This window comes from Ixodes scapularis, unplaced genomic scaffold (genome assembly GCF_016920785.2).
Source record: "Ixodes scapularis isolate PalLabHiFi unplaced genomic scaffold, ASM1692078v2 PGA_scaffold10__122_contigs__length_95168666, whole genome shotgun sequence".
NCBI lineage: Eukaryota > Metazoa > Arthropoda > Arachnida > Ixodida > Ixodidae > Ixodes > Ixodes scapularis.
Genome location: NW_024609836.1, coordinates 48,492,365 through 48,508,374, shown reverse-complemented (window position 1 = coordinate 48,508,374; position 16,010 = coordinate 48,492,365). Strand labels below are relative to the sequence as shown.

The following is a 16,010-nucleotide window of genomic DNA, read 5'->3' as shown; positions in this document are numbered from 1 at the left end:
TTTTTAAACAGCATTATTGGGACAAGCATGTCACTAAACAAAGCTTCCGCGAAAAAACAAATCTTTCTTAGCAATATTTACGCCACAGGACGTAATTTAGTCGGAGTCACAACCTCTTCACATTTGAAACTCCCGCTCTTTCGACGCGCGCGGAGTGGCTGGAATATGTCACTCCGTGACGTATAGCCGCCACTCCGTGACGTGTAATACCAACTTTCTGGCGCGCGATTTGAAACGGACGAAATAGCCGCAAACTAATATCAGTCCCGCGCAATAAATACAGCTGTGAAAAATTTTGTTTTTCGCGGAAAAATTGTGTTGTGACATGCTTGTCCCAATAAGGCTGTTTAAAAAAACACTTTTTTTTCTTTGCAGTTACCCTTTAACATCATGTTCATCATTACGATAGGGTACCAAACAAGACAGAAAGACTAATTTATGATCCGAGATTCTTTCATGAATGGATACACTGTATTTAAAATCAGTGGTGTTAAGAAATATTAGGTTGAGTATTGATCCCCCCTTCTCATTCATTCTAGTGGCTTCTGTCACAGCCTGTTCCATGATGGCGCTGAATGCAGTGCTCATAAGAAGTTCGACGCGTTGATCATGACTATTATTTAACGTCTCTTTGCACCAATTTATTTTTGGCAAGTTGAAGTCACCTGCAATAACTAATTTGGTACGGTTATTTGCGTGTTTTAATATGAAATCATGCATTGCCTCTAGAACATCGATGGCAGCATTTAGTTTATGGTAAACGGCGCCTATCAAAAATTAAGTCGAACCGAGACTTTCTTCGCACCCGACGGACTGTATATCTGTAAGTTCATAAAAAAACAATGTGTTGAATTCCTTTCTCAATTAGTATTGCCCCTCCCCCTCCCCTTGATCAAAGGTCCTTATGTATAACTGAATTTGAAGGTGGTACTATCTTGGAACTATTTATTTTGGACGAAGCCATGTTTCGGTTATTATCAACACATGTGGGTCATAAGAAGCCAGTATACATGTTCTAGTTTTTCTATTTTATTCACGATACAGTCAAACCCGACTATATCAAACCCCTTTACATAGAATTATCCCTTATATCGAACAATTTTCGTGCACAGTTATGTTACGGAGATAATATATAGCAAAAACTATGGTTACATCGAACAAAAATAGCAGCCGCTAACGATACATCCAACTGCCAAGAGCGCCATTTTGCTCTGCAAACTAGCTTTCCCCCAACGCGAGCGGCCGCATTGGAAAAAAGCCAGCTTGCAGAGCACGCTGGCTTTTTTTTTTTTTCCAGGCAACTGCACCGATTGCCCGGAAGAAAAAAAAAATTGGTGCTCCAATCCACTCTGTGAAGGTGGTTGGTCAGCGAAGCTGTGGTATCACCTGCAAAGATTGTCTACTGCATTATACAAAATCCCGCCGCCCGTCGCAGCACGTCGCCGCTGGTCGTATTGCCATTTCTTTTCCTTTTGCCGCTCCAAGTATACACGCTTCTCCTTGGGAGTCCCAACTATGCGTGGCCTATTTATTGCGGTGCTGCAGCAACAATAAAATCAGTTGCTATACTCCGTTTCATATTATGTTTAAGCGCAGCGGATGTTACGAGTCATCGGAGCCAATCGGAGGCCATGTGAGTGTCACGTGACCTTAGAGAGGGGGCACAGCGACGTGCGAAAAGAGTATCACGGGCCACGTCCACAGAACGGGATTGGCTAAGATAGCTCGAATGCACCTGCTGTGTCCAGACGTAAGTTGAAACGGGGTATAGGCGGGTTCTTCTTTTATATATGAAAGGCTAGTGACGTCACTCCCCACGTCGCAAGCTGCCGTCGCCGCGGCAGCTTGGGCAGCAGTAATCTTCACCGGAAACGTATGCGGTGAGCGCTACGTGCTTCGCATTGTTTTCAGGAGCTCCTTATCATTCATTATATGGTTACGATGCTTGTTTTGTGCTTATTCTTTAGTGAAACGAATGTTGTGCTGTATGTTGTATGCGAACACACGCGGGGAGAAAAAAATGTGCGTCGCATTGTTTGCAGGCGCCGTTATCATCCATGATGCGTTTTGCACTTCACACGAGGGCTTCATACGACGTCAACCCCTTTCGAAGCAGCTGCAAACCTAATCTTTACCGGAATGTGTGGGAGGCTGTTTCTATTGTTCACACGCACCTTATCATCCATCATGTGGTTTTGATGCTTGTTTTGTGTTTTTTTTTTTATTATTATTATTGAAACGGATACTGAGCTGTATGGTGTATGCCTGATTTCAAAGGAGATATGCTGTTTTACCTTCAATTGTTCGCCGGGAGTTTTTGGTTTACAACGCCAACGACACGAAAATTTCCTTGGCTGGTAGAGGTACACAGCTTTGCTGTAAAAAATATCTTTTGCAGAGGAAGTGGGGAGAGGGTGCTCCGTGCTCCCTCTCCCAATATCTCCTAGAAAAAAGGCCGTAGCGCTCCCAGTGGTTATGTCACAATGTCGAAGGCAATGGTGCTACTACGTGAAAAAATATCTGGTATTGACGTGAAAAAAATGTTTCTTGTCAAGCAGCGCGGTAGTGTTCGTGCGCGTTTATTCGACTTTAATATATCTTTTAAAAGTGCAGTCTTGTACAATTCATTACATATAATATAAACGCAATATACAATGCCTCACCAAGGTTGAAAGTACCAAATTTATATTTATGATTATCCCCGTAACCATGGGACTATGTGCAGTCTTGCAGCTCCCCGCACTTTTCGAATAAAACAGCCCGGTGCGACATTTTCTTTCCTCATACACGAGCTCCGATTCTGGTAAATTTTCTGTCGTGTGTGAGCTGCTGACTGTCTCAAAAGGAACGCTGAGACGTTTCAAAAGGGAAGGAAACCGAAAAAAAATCCAGTCATCGCCGCAGGGAGCGCATACGAGCGAGAGATATATCGACAAAGTTAAGCCTCTTGTCACAACTGCTCTCGTGTGTGATTCTTCTGAGACTTGTTTCCTTCTTCCCGTCGTTTTTCTGTTGTCACCGCAGTCTCGGGTAGCTTTTTTGCGTGTTCGCTTGATACTACGGCATTTACGTGGATTCACGGAACAAGTCTTGCAACGGTTTGGATGACGTGTGGCAACTAGTCAACGATGACACTGGTCCATTATCGATAGACCTCTCTTTCGACAGAGAGACTTCTTGGAGTTTGTGTTCAAAAGTTTTCGTAACGAATATTGCAAGAAGTATGGATACGATCGACAGGTGAGGAAAAACTTATTTATGGGTTTTCTTGGTCATGTTGGATGCAAGTAAAATGCTGCCGTAGATATATTCTTTTTTTTAAAGGAGCTGTGCAACAGTTTCAGTGCTTTGCTTAAATAATTTGGAAATTGGTGTCTCGACCTTTCTGAAGTAAAGAACAAAAAACGCTTTTGCCTGCATGTCTTAGTTTTTATTTTAAAAATGGACAAAGATTGAGGTTTTCGGCACCTCTCAACTCCTTCACCATCTTCCGAGTCACATGCACTGTGACGTCAATGGGGGTCGCATGAGGTCCCGGTGAAGCTCTCCCTCTAGAGCCATCAGTGAGCAGCGGGAACTCCTTCGCTCGCGACCACTTGACCACATGCTGGCGGGCGCAGTGCGAACAATATGGTGAGAGGAGAGAAATCTCATCCAAGTCCGGCCATACCCGTCCGGCTCTGTCACCCTCCCATTCCGGCTGTTCGCGGTAGCAAATAGAGCTGACGGTTTTGTGGACCTAGGATAGATGGCGCCATTAAAACTCCGTATAATAAAAGTTACAATTTTCGGGTAATACTTTTTTTTCCTTGGTTCCTATGAAAATCATGTTAACGGGATTCCGCTGTATAGCAACCTTGGTACAACATGGGCCACTGAGAAAAAGGAGGCCTTGCCGCTCCGGTTCTCGGTGAATTGTAGTGCCGTGACAAGCAACAATCAAAGAACAGCAGCTTGTGGAATTAAAACAATATAAGAAACGCAACAATTTCTAACTCGGAATCCAATCAGAATGTATGGAATTCTGTGTAACTATAGAATACCATACATACTGGCATTTATCTTGTTTAATAAGAGAAAGTGGTCTGCTGCTATGCACCCACAGTTATCAGGGGGACCTAGAGTAACTGTGCACGCTCTACTTTTGGAGCAGAGCATCGCAATGGTGCTACGAGGGCGGCCCTGTTTGATCCAAGGCTGAACTGTGGAAAAGCGAACTTCATTTTGGCAGAAGACACGGAGGCACGGCTGGCTAGATGCAGGGTGCTGCGGAGTGCAAGGCAGAAAGAATAGTGCAGCGACACAACGTGCGCACGCGTCCTTCTGTCATTTGGTTCCCGTTTCCCTGCAGTCTATGCCCTCAGTAGAACGCAGCGGCCTACAAAAATGTCATCCTTTCCCAAGCCGTAGCTGCATGTTGTTGTCTGGTCCGAGGTGCCTAGATGTGCCGGTCGCATATTGCGTATCGCTCGGCAAACGCCGCAGATGGCAGCAATGCACTTGTTTTCTGTGTCGTGTGCTTCCCAGAATTTGGAAACAAATGTTTTAAATCATTGCTGGCATTATAAACAATGCATTTATATTGTACTCATTAGCTACACATAGGCTGTGTTCCAAACTTTAAACAATCCGAATGCGGAGTGAAGGGTTTGTACCGTGGCGTTTCAAAACTTACTCGCACTTACTCAATGACGTCAGAACTTGCGTTCCCGAAGCGGGTTGTTTACTCCGGAGTAATTACTCACGCTACCCTCCTCCGATCGGTGGGTAACATGAGTAAAGACGTCACATCATGTTTGCCGTGTGCTCGTCGTCTGCCTTCTGCACTCACAGCCGTCGAAGCTCTCTGTTTCGTTGGCTTTGGTGGCAGACGTTCAGGAATGGCAGGGAACGAGGTGCAGCCATTTATATGTAATCATTGTGATTTGCTGTTTTCAACTCACAAATGGATTGTGCACCACATCTAGACGATGCACCTTCCGTTGGAAGGCATATCTGTTGTTCTCATTAAGTGCGAGCGTAAACAGGAGCTTGCATCCTCCTCTTCGGCGTTGAAGTGAACTCCATATTCTTTTACGTTCAAGGCTGAAGCTGTTTGAACGGAGTAAATGATGTAGAAGTCATTTTTTTCTCCAGAATCTGTGTAATGGCACTGAATGCTTTGAAGATTTCATGTATATGACCAGTCAACAACCCCACCCTCTCTCCCACCCCAAGAAAATGTTGTTTAGTACAAAACTTCTCACTGCAATATTTTTTTTTGTGTGTCAATATTAAGGTAATTAAGTTACATATACCACTGTTGAGTACCGCTAGACCATGTGAAAGTAGATTCTATATTTACACAAAACGTGATCAATGTAACTTACGATGCGTGGAATGTGTATGTTGAGAGCGTATGAAGCAGAATTAAAGTCAGCATGCTGATTAATAAAAAAAACAAATGTTTGATGTCTAATTGAAAGGAGTAGCAAGTAAACTTTATCTTAATATACAGTCCAAAAAGGAAGTTGACCAAGTGGAGCCAGTAGAGCCACCTCTAAAAACACGTTGTAACGGTCAAAGAAAACCTTCACAGCAGTTTATATTATAGGGAGTTTTCACTGACGTAATTTTGTCCCCAATTTTGTTGTTTCGAGCTATTTAGCGCTTGCAGAAGGCAAGCATTCCGAGGATTTCCATGACCCCTTAAATGCAGAGAGCAGAGAAGATTACAAGTCTTACCACGCTGACATCTCCTCGACAGGTTGTGGTGTAATCCTTCATATTAGTGAATTTGTTTGAAAAAATAAACTAACAACAAAATGGCGGATTGACGTCATACGAAAACAACCTATTGTCGCTTCAAGTGCTTCCTCCATGATTAAAAGCAATCGTATGCTATTTTCCGCCATTGCTGTTATGTTTTCTCCTTGTCGTAGCCCAAAGCAAAAGCCAATCTGCGTGGAGGTGATAATCCCGGCCATTCCAAAATCAAGTTGCGGATCAATCAGTCTCGATGTCACATGGTATTATGCTCTGACGTAGGAGACAGGTTACTCGGGTAAGATTTGGAACATAGCCATAATGTTTAATGGTCAAGGAAAGATGTACATTTTGCAAATGCAAAGCGAGGGACATGCTCCGCCGAAAACTCTGTACCTGCAAGGTCGCTTTTCCCCATAAAGGTTGGTCAAAGCACGGCGCACGTGACCGCTTTTTCACCAATACAGAGTTGGCAGCGAAAGAAAAAAGAATGTAACACTTTGACTCTGAAAGCAGAGCTTATGCAGTTACTTTAGGAGGTCAGAGTTTTAAAGTTGCCTAATGAGAGGTGCACAAACTAAGCCAGCAGCAGGATCTCCCTTAGGGAGAGCTCAGGTGACAAGGTCCTGAGTATAGAGAAGGTTGTGGCTTGAACACCTACCACTGTCTTCTGTTCATGAAAAAGTTGAAAAGAACAACTTACTATGACCTGAAGGCTGCACGAGTTCCATACGAATTGCTGCCCGCAGTCAGGTTCCTGAAGATGCTCAAAAGGTAACGAGGGACATACGGGAACAGCTGAGATGCCTACGAATAAACACAAAAAGCAATGACAGTAATTAGAAACAAAGCAAGTGCAGCCTCCAACTGCATCAAGCTAACCAGACAGCAACGAGGATAACACACAAGGCACACCCAGGATTTTGCAATTTCATGAACACAGTGACAAACGAATTAGGAAACGGAATACCTGCGTGTCTAGTAATGGGTGCCAGCTCGCACTATCTGACGTAAAAGTTGGAAGGTATTATGAAACATATTTCTTTTTTCTGCTACATCGCCAGTATGGTAAAAAGTTGATCAGTTAAAGGGCCATGAAACGAATTTTAAGCTGGGATAAAGGAATTTAGATTGGGATTTTACGAATAATATATTGTTTAGTGGGCCAAAAGAAAGAAGGTAGAAAGTCAAAAGCCTGATTTTTGGTATGAACATTTGAAAACATAGCGGAGTATTTTGTAGTTCCTCCACTTCGAAAGGTCTCTGCCTTGTCACTGTGAAACATCCGCGGTACCCAAAGCACGTCAAACGACACCCGACCTCACTATATTCCCTTCTACCCTAAGCTGACAGTGCAATGGAGGCTATGCACTTGCCGGACCAATCAACCACCTCCCTTTCATCACCTGACCTCATTCTCTGCGCGTGAGTATGTGCAACGGAGTGTGATCATGTGGCAAAAAATAGAAGTGTGGCTGACCCAACGAGCACGTAGCTTCCACAGTAGTGCCAGATTAGGGCTGAACGAGGTGGGGAAAGGAACTTTCGTCTGAACTTTAAGCGACGGGCTAATCTTCTAGGGGGAAAATGGCGATGTCCGGGTACACAAACGAGGGTCCGAGCAAGAGGCGAGTTTTTCCTTTCCCTTTTTTGAACTGCTTGGTACACTGTGCGATTTGAGAGTTGAGGAAAGCTAAGTAAAAAGTGGAAAAGTCGTTTCATGGCCCCTTTGAGACAAATTCTATGCAAGTATAAATTACTTTATGTATTAAAAGTATTGTTGTAAAACTAGGTGCTACATCAAATAGAAAATTTAATGACAGCATTTACACAAACAAAACAGCAGTATTTTTTTCATGTACTAGATTTGGTGAAACCCTTCAAATCGACATCAAAGAGCCCAGTGATCCATCTGCCTTTGAAAGGCAGTAAGCAACGCCACTTTAATGCTGTTGAGGGGAATTCAGGCTCAATCAAATGCTGCTTGAACAAAGCTGTTCCATTGAATGCTGTCCAATCAGCAGCCAGGTGGGATAGTGCACAGCAGCTTAGGGCACATAGACTCAAAACTCGCACTGCACAACCCAGTTATCCCCTGCAACTGCCCAATTCGAAACAAACTAGCATTGTATTGGTGTGGAATCTTGTAATAAATGTTACAAAAAATGCAGGAGGGCTGCTGACCACCCCTCCGGAAAAACAAAGGAAGAGGAACGCAATTCAGTTATATTGCTGCATGCGTGCCAGAGCTCACAACGCACGCGGTTGCTAGCAGAGGAACAGGATTCAAATGTTTTTGACCCACTTCTTTCTCTTATAATCTGTACTCCACTAGAAAACTCTACCCAACTTTTGGCAGTCGTCGTGTTCTGGTTCGAAAGATATTTTGACATATGTGCATAAAAGACAGTGTAATGCGCTGCTTCGGGACTGTTGCTCTTCCCTCGCCAACGTGAGATTCTGGTACCTTCACATTCATCTCCTATATTTATTTGTGACAATATTTATTCTGCACACATCTTTGGATAGAGTTAACAAACAAGCCCGTTGCTCTATTTCTACCCAATAGCCATTGTTCCGTCATTGAAGAAAGGAGTTATTTTTTTTATTTCCATGCTTCCTTTGTGTACCAAGTTGACACTTGTCATTTCAATACGTAAACCTGAAATGTCAATGACGTAATTTGAAAACAGATTACCACTTGACATGGCAAATTCTTAGTGGAAACTGAAACGACAACACGAGATGAACCTAGGAACAAAAAGCTGAGTGTGAAGATTTATGTTGTCTTTCCCTCAAGTCCCCTTTCTCAAGGTTTAAGACACTCAAGCTACTGTGCATGCTAAAGACAACAGGTTGCCATTAATGCTCCACACTGGCCAAACTGTCCATTTACAGTGGAAACGGGCACAACATTTCAAGACATCCTGCAGTTCAAACCGCTGTATGCAAACTGTGGCTTGATTTCGTCAAATGCCGTCTTGCCGCGAAGCCTGGGGTTTGACATGCATCATGCAGTAGTGATATGCAATCGCGCGCCGGTACGTTGCTCATCAACATCGAAACAGGCAAGGGCAGTAATAGAACCCACGATCTCTAGGTTCCCCAATGTAATTGCTTTTGTTCCACATGCTCCGGCATGTGGCGAGTTAACACACTCTGCTACCTACCCCCTTTTAACCGAGTTAAAGACCAGTGGCTCAAAAATCTCTTGGCAAGCTGAAGGAATGCTGCAAAAACCATAAAACTAAATCAATAACTTTCAGAAAAAAAATCCATAACCTTCGGAGCAACGTCAGTCACAGTGAGCCATAGCACGATGCTTGTCATCAAATTAAAGGGTAGCTCCAGCGTCAATTTGAACGTTTTCAACTAAATGTAGTTTCAGAAAGAGTGCAAACGCAGCCTAAGGCAGCAAATAAATTTCCCTAAAACATATTAAATGATTTAAAATTTTTTTTTTTATGATTTAAATGAAATGATTTTTAAATGATTTTTAATTGTAGAAATACGATAAAACCAAAACTGAGACTATCCTGCAACTTTAGACCCGTGCCACACGGGCAATTTGAATGCCGTTTACAACGAATGACATTCGTGTGACTTGGGGTGAAGCGGGGGGCAGGGACAAAGGGGGTTACAACTTTTAAAAATAAATATTGAAACTTTACATGAAGACAACTTCATTACATAAATAAAAACAGAACAGCGCAAAGACGAGGACAAATTAGAACATAACTGACAGGACACAGAGCTGACTCCCAACTCAAGATTTATTTGTGTTAGCATCCAGTATAAATAACAAACATGCTACATCAAATAAATCAAGGAAAAACACAAAAAATGCACATTATGAGTTCAATACAACACCGTCACTGGTTTGCCCTCCTAGCTCCAAGTACTGCAACTCTTTATCTGAAAGCACGAGCAACGGGGCGCTAACAGAATCGGTTCCCAGTCTTGCGATGTCACGAGCTTCTATAATTTCACGCGTGACTCAGTCTTCATTTTTAAAAACCACTTGGCATTTGTCGAAGACTGGGATGCAACCCCAATCTCTGCAGAGCACCCCAAGGTGACCCGACACAACTTTAACAGCTCTATTTCGGTGTTCTCCGAGTCGATCGTTGACGCATCTTTCTGTTTGACCGACATAACGACGGCTGCAAGAAAAAGGAATGCAATAGACCAGTCTCTCCACACACCACGAATTGATTTTGGTGTTTTTTAAAACACCCAACCTTATCTTTAACATCTGAATTAACTTTTCTGCAGAGCCCGGCCAGCTTATTTGGTGCATAGAACACCACGTTAAAGGGGCCCTGTAATTTATTTAAGCAGCTACCTTTTTTGTGGTTTCCACGTCTCCTGGAATTCGGGCAAGCCAGCGGGCACGGAGAGAGTAACTAAATATTACTGCATCATATTTTAAAGGGATTGTCCAAACGAAACCGGAAGTACTTACGTTTTTGCACGGTATGTTGAGGGAGCCTTCGTGTAGACAAACAACATTTTTATTTTGATATATGATCTCCCGTTAATAACTAAACCTTTCGTGAGCTTATGTACAAAACTGCACCCCGAATTTCGCCAATGCCAATGGCTGACATCCGTAGCTGCTGCAAAACGTCACAAAACGCAAAGGTTTGTTGGATGGTCGAGATAATATGCATTGGTCGATGGATGTCTTGTATTTTGTTTCGAATTATAGTCTCCTAGGCCAGTGGTTCTCAAATGGGGGTCCACGAAGGCCTTCTAAGGGTCCGCAAAGCCCTGCCTCATCAGTCAAGCCTGGCAATAAAAGTTGTCTTTTTTTTTCTCAGGTCGAAAATAAATGTTTCCATTTTCGGGCGAGTTTTTTCGTGTCAACGTCAATAAGTCTGCTTCACACTAGCCCTTAGTTATATCCATTTATTAAATCATTATTATATTTAACCTATACCTTTCCTTTCCTCTCACCACAAACGGGGTCCTCCATCATCTTTGCCGATCCACAAGGGGTCCGCGAAACGTGGATGGTTGAGAACCACTGTCCTAGGTTGTACAGTATTGAAATATGGTTCTTTTATTGCAGTTCCCAAGCATGCGCAAAAAAAGTCACGCCTTTTAGCAGGATATTACTCGAAAACAGTCATAAGCTTCGAGCAAACGTATGCTGTTTCGCACGAACACAACTGCGACGGCCACCGATCAAATTAGTAGCGCTCGCAAAGCAAAGGATGCAGATTTTGCCTCTGAAGCGGGAACTAGGTACACGAAGCGGTATCTGGGTACACATATCGGCGAATCCACTGGATCGGTGATGAGGCTCCGGGTCTTTCTTTCAGAGGCGATGACCGCGGGTCGAAGGCAACCGGCGAATCGTTCAAATGCATGTCGTCACTTGACTTGGACGAGCTTAGTGAATCGTAGCCACGCTCTATTTGCACATGCAGGTCAAACAGAATTTGGCTGCACGCGTGCTAAATACAACTTCTGGTATCAGTTCCAGGTGGTCTAGCTGTTGGTTTCGGTTTCACTGCATAAACAAATTGATTGATCCGATTTGGGCGAAGAGTGGACGTAGTTTAATATCGTTGGCACAGCATCACACCTCAGCTTATGAGCCTTCTGTCCGCTTAGAGTTTAGCTCGTAGCTCTCTTCTGTGAAATGATTGCTGCATAAGCGGGATCTCGGTCTTGACGGGAACCGAGTCCCTACGCATGGCGACGATCCTTTTTGCTCGTCACTGCACATCTCGCGGAAAAGTGTTGAACGTCATGTCTTGGCTCGCATGTGCTGCCCGGTGGTTGTGGCATCCAACCGCGCAACAAAAATCGGCAGTTTGAAACTTTAGACCCATGTTACGGATAAAAAAAACAGGACGCGGGATGGCCAAACAAACATGCTTTTCATGTAAGGCTCGTTAGCGCGGCGCACCGGCGGAGGCAGTTGACCTGACAAACCGCGTTTGGCTTTGGCTAGCAGACGGCGTTTGTAAAATGGCGTCAGCTGTTGCTGGCTTCACGCGGCGGTACCGTGCGTGCTTCTATTCATTCGGCATTCATTGCCATGGTGACGGCGAGGAAAGCAGACAAACTTTATGTTGCAGAAGAACGCTGCGGCACAGCGATACCAGGTGCGTTCTAAGGCTCTTCCCGCATGCTTTTCAATAGGCAGAAGCGAACAAAAAGAGTTTGAAATAAGGACTTAACGCAGAATGCTGCATTTCTCCAGCGCCTCATAATTTGACGAGCTTTGCACGAAAAGCATGTTTGTTTGGCCATCCCGCATTCTGTTTTTTTTTATGAGACCCAACCCAAAAGAAGTCGAGCACAACAACAAAAACGAAGCACGCTGAGGCGTTCACTCACAGGTAAACGACGAGACAGAAATACTCGCTTTGTGTTGTATGACGTCAGAGCTCCAATGCTGCCACCGAAAGCAGCGTTTACGCTAGAGTGCGATTGGAGCAGCATAAATTCAATTACTCATGCAGAGAGGCATATAAAATTCAGATATTGCACATACATTGCGTCTCGAGGCAATAACAATGATATTCAATTGCTGTCTCGAATACAAAATTTGACCGGACAATCCTTTTTTTTTTAACCAGACGAGGCCGAAACATCCTCTACCTACAGGCGCGACCCGCGGTGCCGAAAGCGCGCAATATGTGACATCTTTGGTCCTGGGCTTACTACTGGTCAAAGCCGCTAAAAGCTTCTTTTTAGTTGAAATACTAAATAAAAGTGGCAAGTAGTTTTTGTTTAGTATTTTAGATCAGAAAAGAAACAAACGCAGTTTAGAAAATACGGAAACAACGGCTGTGTTCCAAATCTTACCCAAATGGATCCGAGTTACTTCGGCGTACCGTATCACATGACAGCACTGATTGAAAAAAATTATTTCTCAAGTTATAACGTCCCATCGTCCGCGATATTTTACGCGAGCGTCCGGTTGAATATAATGAATTAAAAAAGTAACCAATGAGCTGTACAGATAATGTATAATTTAAAATAAAAAATAAAGTTTAAAATGATAATATTTTATGGTGCTATAAAAAAGTGAAAGCCGTTTACCACCCCCTGTAACGCCGAATTGGAGCACAGCTCTTGAGGAGGAGGAGGGAAGAGTACTGAGGGCCACGGTTTCTCGGGGGGGGGGGGGGGGGGGGGGGGTCACGTGACATAGGGGAGAGGGTCACAAGTGACCCCCCCCCCCCGAGGGCACGTGACCTTGATGGGGTCACGTGACCTCGGGGGAGGGGGCGCACACATGGAGGGGGTCACGTGCCCCCCCCCCCCCCCCCCCCCGAGGTCACGTGACCTCGGGGGAGGGGTCACGTAGGTCACGGGACCGAAATTTCCCCGCTAGATTTAGCGGGAAAATTTTTCCGCTAGATTTAGCGGGGAAATTTTTCCGCTAGATTTAGCGGGGAAATTTTTCCGCTAGATATAGCGGGGAAATTTTTCCGCTAGATATAGCGGGGAAATTTTTCCGCTAGATTTAGCGGGGAAATTTACCCATAATGCACCGCGCGGTTACGCCGACGGCGACGCCGCTCAAGCCGGGTACGGGCGCCTAAGAGCTGCGTTCTAAAACGCTTGACGCGGGTAGGTTTTAGACAACGTTATTAAATTACCTCAGTTGTGGAACTCCCGTGGAGGGGGCTACCCCCCCTCACTCACCCCAACCCGCCAAGCGTCGATCGAAGTGCCATCTACATTTTCGTATCATAACTATTCGTTTCCAAGAGCCCGGCTGAAGCGCCAAATGGCGATCACAACGCCGCCATTTATCCCACAGCGGTCACTCAAGGAACTGCACGTAACAACCATTTTGGCTTCAATCGTCCACTTGGGAGCCGAAACAGATACAATGGAAAGAGGTCACAGGGATGCCACGCCCGTGATCTGTGATCCCAGCGGGCGCGCCGCGAAATTGCCCTGAAGTTAAGATGAGCGTAGGTCGGGACGTGCTACCTGAAATGGCTGCTGAGTCATGGTTGTATGAAAACACTATTAATTGTACTGCAAAACCTTGCAATCTAAAGATTTTAGAAAACACCCCGTGCCCCTCATTTTGTACTAAACCCCAATAAAAGTTACTACAAAGAGTTTTTTTCCGTTGGTTTTTAGGTTTCTAGTAACGTTGAAATGTACGTATCCTGATTCAGTTACCAAAGCAGCCGTCTGGCGGCGCGTCAAGCGACGCTTGGTCAGAGCCGTTTATACTGAGAGAGTTTGGCCTTCTTAAGGAGATTTTGGCAGTCTGACAACCACAGCAGCGTAGTCTGACAACCGGGGGATGACTACTTCCGTCCGCCATATTGTGGATCTGACTCATAGGAACTCTACGCGATTTCACAGGAATGAACAAGACAAAGAAGTAACGCCATATTGTGTTATCGCGAAATCCGCTGGTTCTAGCGGCCAACAAGCTCCGCCCATCGGCCAAACTCTCTCAGTATAAACGGCTCTGCGCTTGGTGAGTCGTGGTGAGTGAGGGGGGTACTGTTCGTGCATGCGGCGCCTATGAGCAGTTCCGTAACTGAGCTAATCTAATAACGTTGGTTTTAGAATGCCAAGGGTACAAAACCCTTACCCTGGAGTAAGATCGAGTAAATTTTAGAACACGGCCAAAAAATGACTCGTCGACATACCCACCACCAAGCGGTGCAAAAGGCGGCACATACTAGAAAGGTGTAAATGGGATCAAGCACCTACGAGCGGCGAGCGTAGAAAGGTCCCGGATGTACGCGGCGGCGCTGCGGTCGTATGGACTGGGGGATCCTACCGGTTCCGAGCGTTCCGAAGGCCTTCGGCGAGCAGCTTTGGCTTACGGTTTGGCCGTTTCGCGGTATGGCAGCGCGAAGTGGCTCCCGTTCTGATGAACGCGCAGCGCTCACCAGTTATACACGCGCCGTCCGAAAAGGGTGATCCAAATGGCATGAGCTTTCCGCGTAGTGCGTTATTTCCGGTAGAGGTGAACGTAGTGCGTATACCTTTACTCGTCCGGTTTCATCCGTAAACATAAACACGAGCATAGCTTCGTTACCGAAACGTGACCGAGTTCTTACTGACGTCATAGGGAAACACTGAGTCAAACAACGAAGTCTTTAGGCACTTATTAACATTTCCAAGTCCCAAAAAAACTTGAAAAAAAAAATCAAGGACTTACCTTGACTGGCAAACAACGCACTTGTGCACTTTAATAACTTTAATCGGCCCGTTCTACTGCCGCTACCGCCGCCATATTTTCTTGTTGACAACGATAGCGATGGGGTGTCTCTGTCCCCGCGGTTTAGAGTTCCGAACCGAAACTATAAAAATGGTAGGCCCTACTAATTTTGTTCATACTCTTCCTCCTCTTCTTTTTGGTTTAGCCAAGTGAAATCTCCCTCCCCGCCCCCCCCCCCCCCCCCTCTCTTCTGCAACGTTCACAAAAATGCGTCTTATACGCAGACCCCAGTATGACGCCGGTCTATTTTATAAATAATCTGTCCCGGCAAACTAAAATAAAAAAAAGAAGTGTTTTCAGGCGGAAACATTTAAAGGAGGAGTTCGCGCCACACGGAACCGCAAATGCTTCTCTGAGCAAATGTCAGGGGGCAAAGTTGGGTTTACTACGGTTGATAGAACGCCATTTTGTCGAAGCACGTTTTATCGAAGCACAGCTTAAAGAAAGCAGAGCCTCAGTCTAGAGAAATGCCGTTTATCAAAAAGGGGACGCTATTTAAAAAAGGGTTTTCTACTTTGCGCGTGTTAACCCAAGCCCCCCGCTGCGCTCTCGCCGCCTCACGGCGGGAGTCTGCGCCGGCTCATTAAAAAAATGTTAACTCACCTGACTTACCTATACACGCCGCTTCGCGGCGGCCGAATGGACCCTTTTCCACATACCGACGGCACCAGGCGGTGAGTGCACGAACTAAAAATCGAGGAAGTGACCTACCTGCGCTAGCAACCGATAATGGGAGCTACGCTACCAGTTTCTTAGCACTCTGAGCAGCGGCGCCTGCCCAACGCGACTTTAAAAAGGGCATCCGTGGCGTCCACCCAAACATCGTGTTTTCCTTTCCGTCGACGTTCTTTTTTTGTGCAACACAATTATATATATGCTGCAGTTACGTGTTCTACTCGCTGATATACAGCCTCCTTCCGAATTTCCTCGATTTTTCGTTCCGACTTCTGCCGCTTGGCATCGGGCGCTCGCGCGTGCGCAGAACGCTTCTTGGAAAAGGTCCATTCGCTAAATGGAGGCTCATCGCCATTTTTTATAAACT

At 45.1% G+C, this 16,010-nt stretch overlaps 1 protein-coding gene across 3 annotated transcripts in view; it reads right to left on the bottom strand.

Moving 5' to 3' along the window:
• Positions 1–15,087, bottom strand: part of LOC120843104 (zinc finger protein 525-like) — a 36,262-nt gene extending 21,175 nt beyond the window's left edge. For 2 of the 3 annotated variants that reach the window (XR_006077257.1, XM_040214335.3), the window contains exon 1: positions 6,449–6,908. Coding sequence is in view for 2 of the 3 variants with exons in the window: in XM_040214335.3 (XP_040070269.1) it covers positions 6,449–6,476 (28 nt within the window). In the remaining variant the exon portion in view is untranslated. Of the gene's footprint in view, positions 1–6,448; positions 6,909–14,908 lie in introns of those variants that run through there. The other variant, XM_040214334.3, reaches the window with a different exon arrangement.
• Between the last annotated feature and the right edge of the window lie 923 nt (positions 15,088–16,010).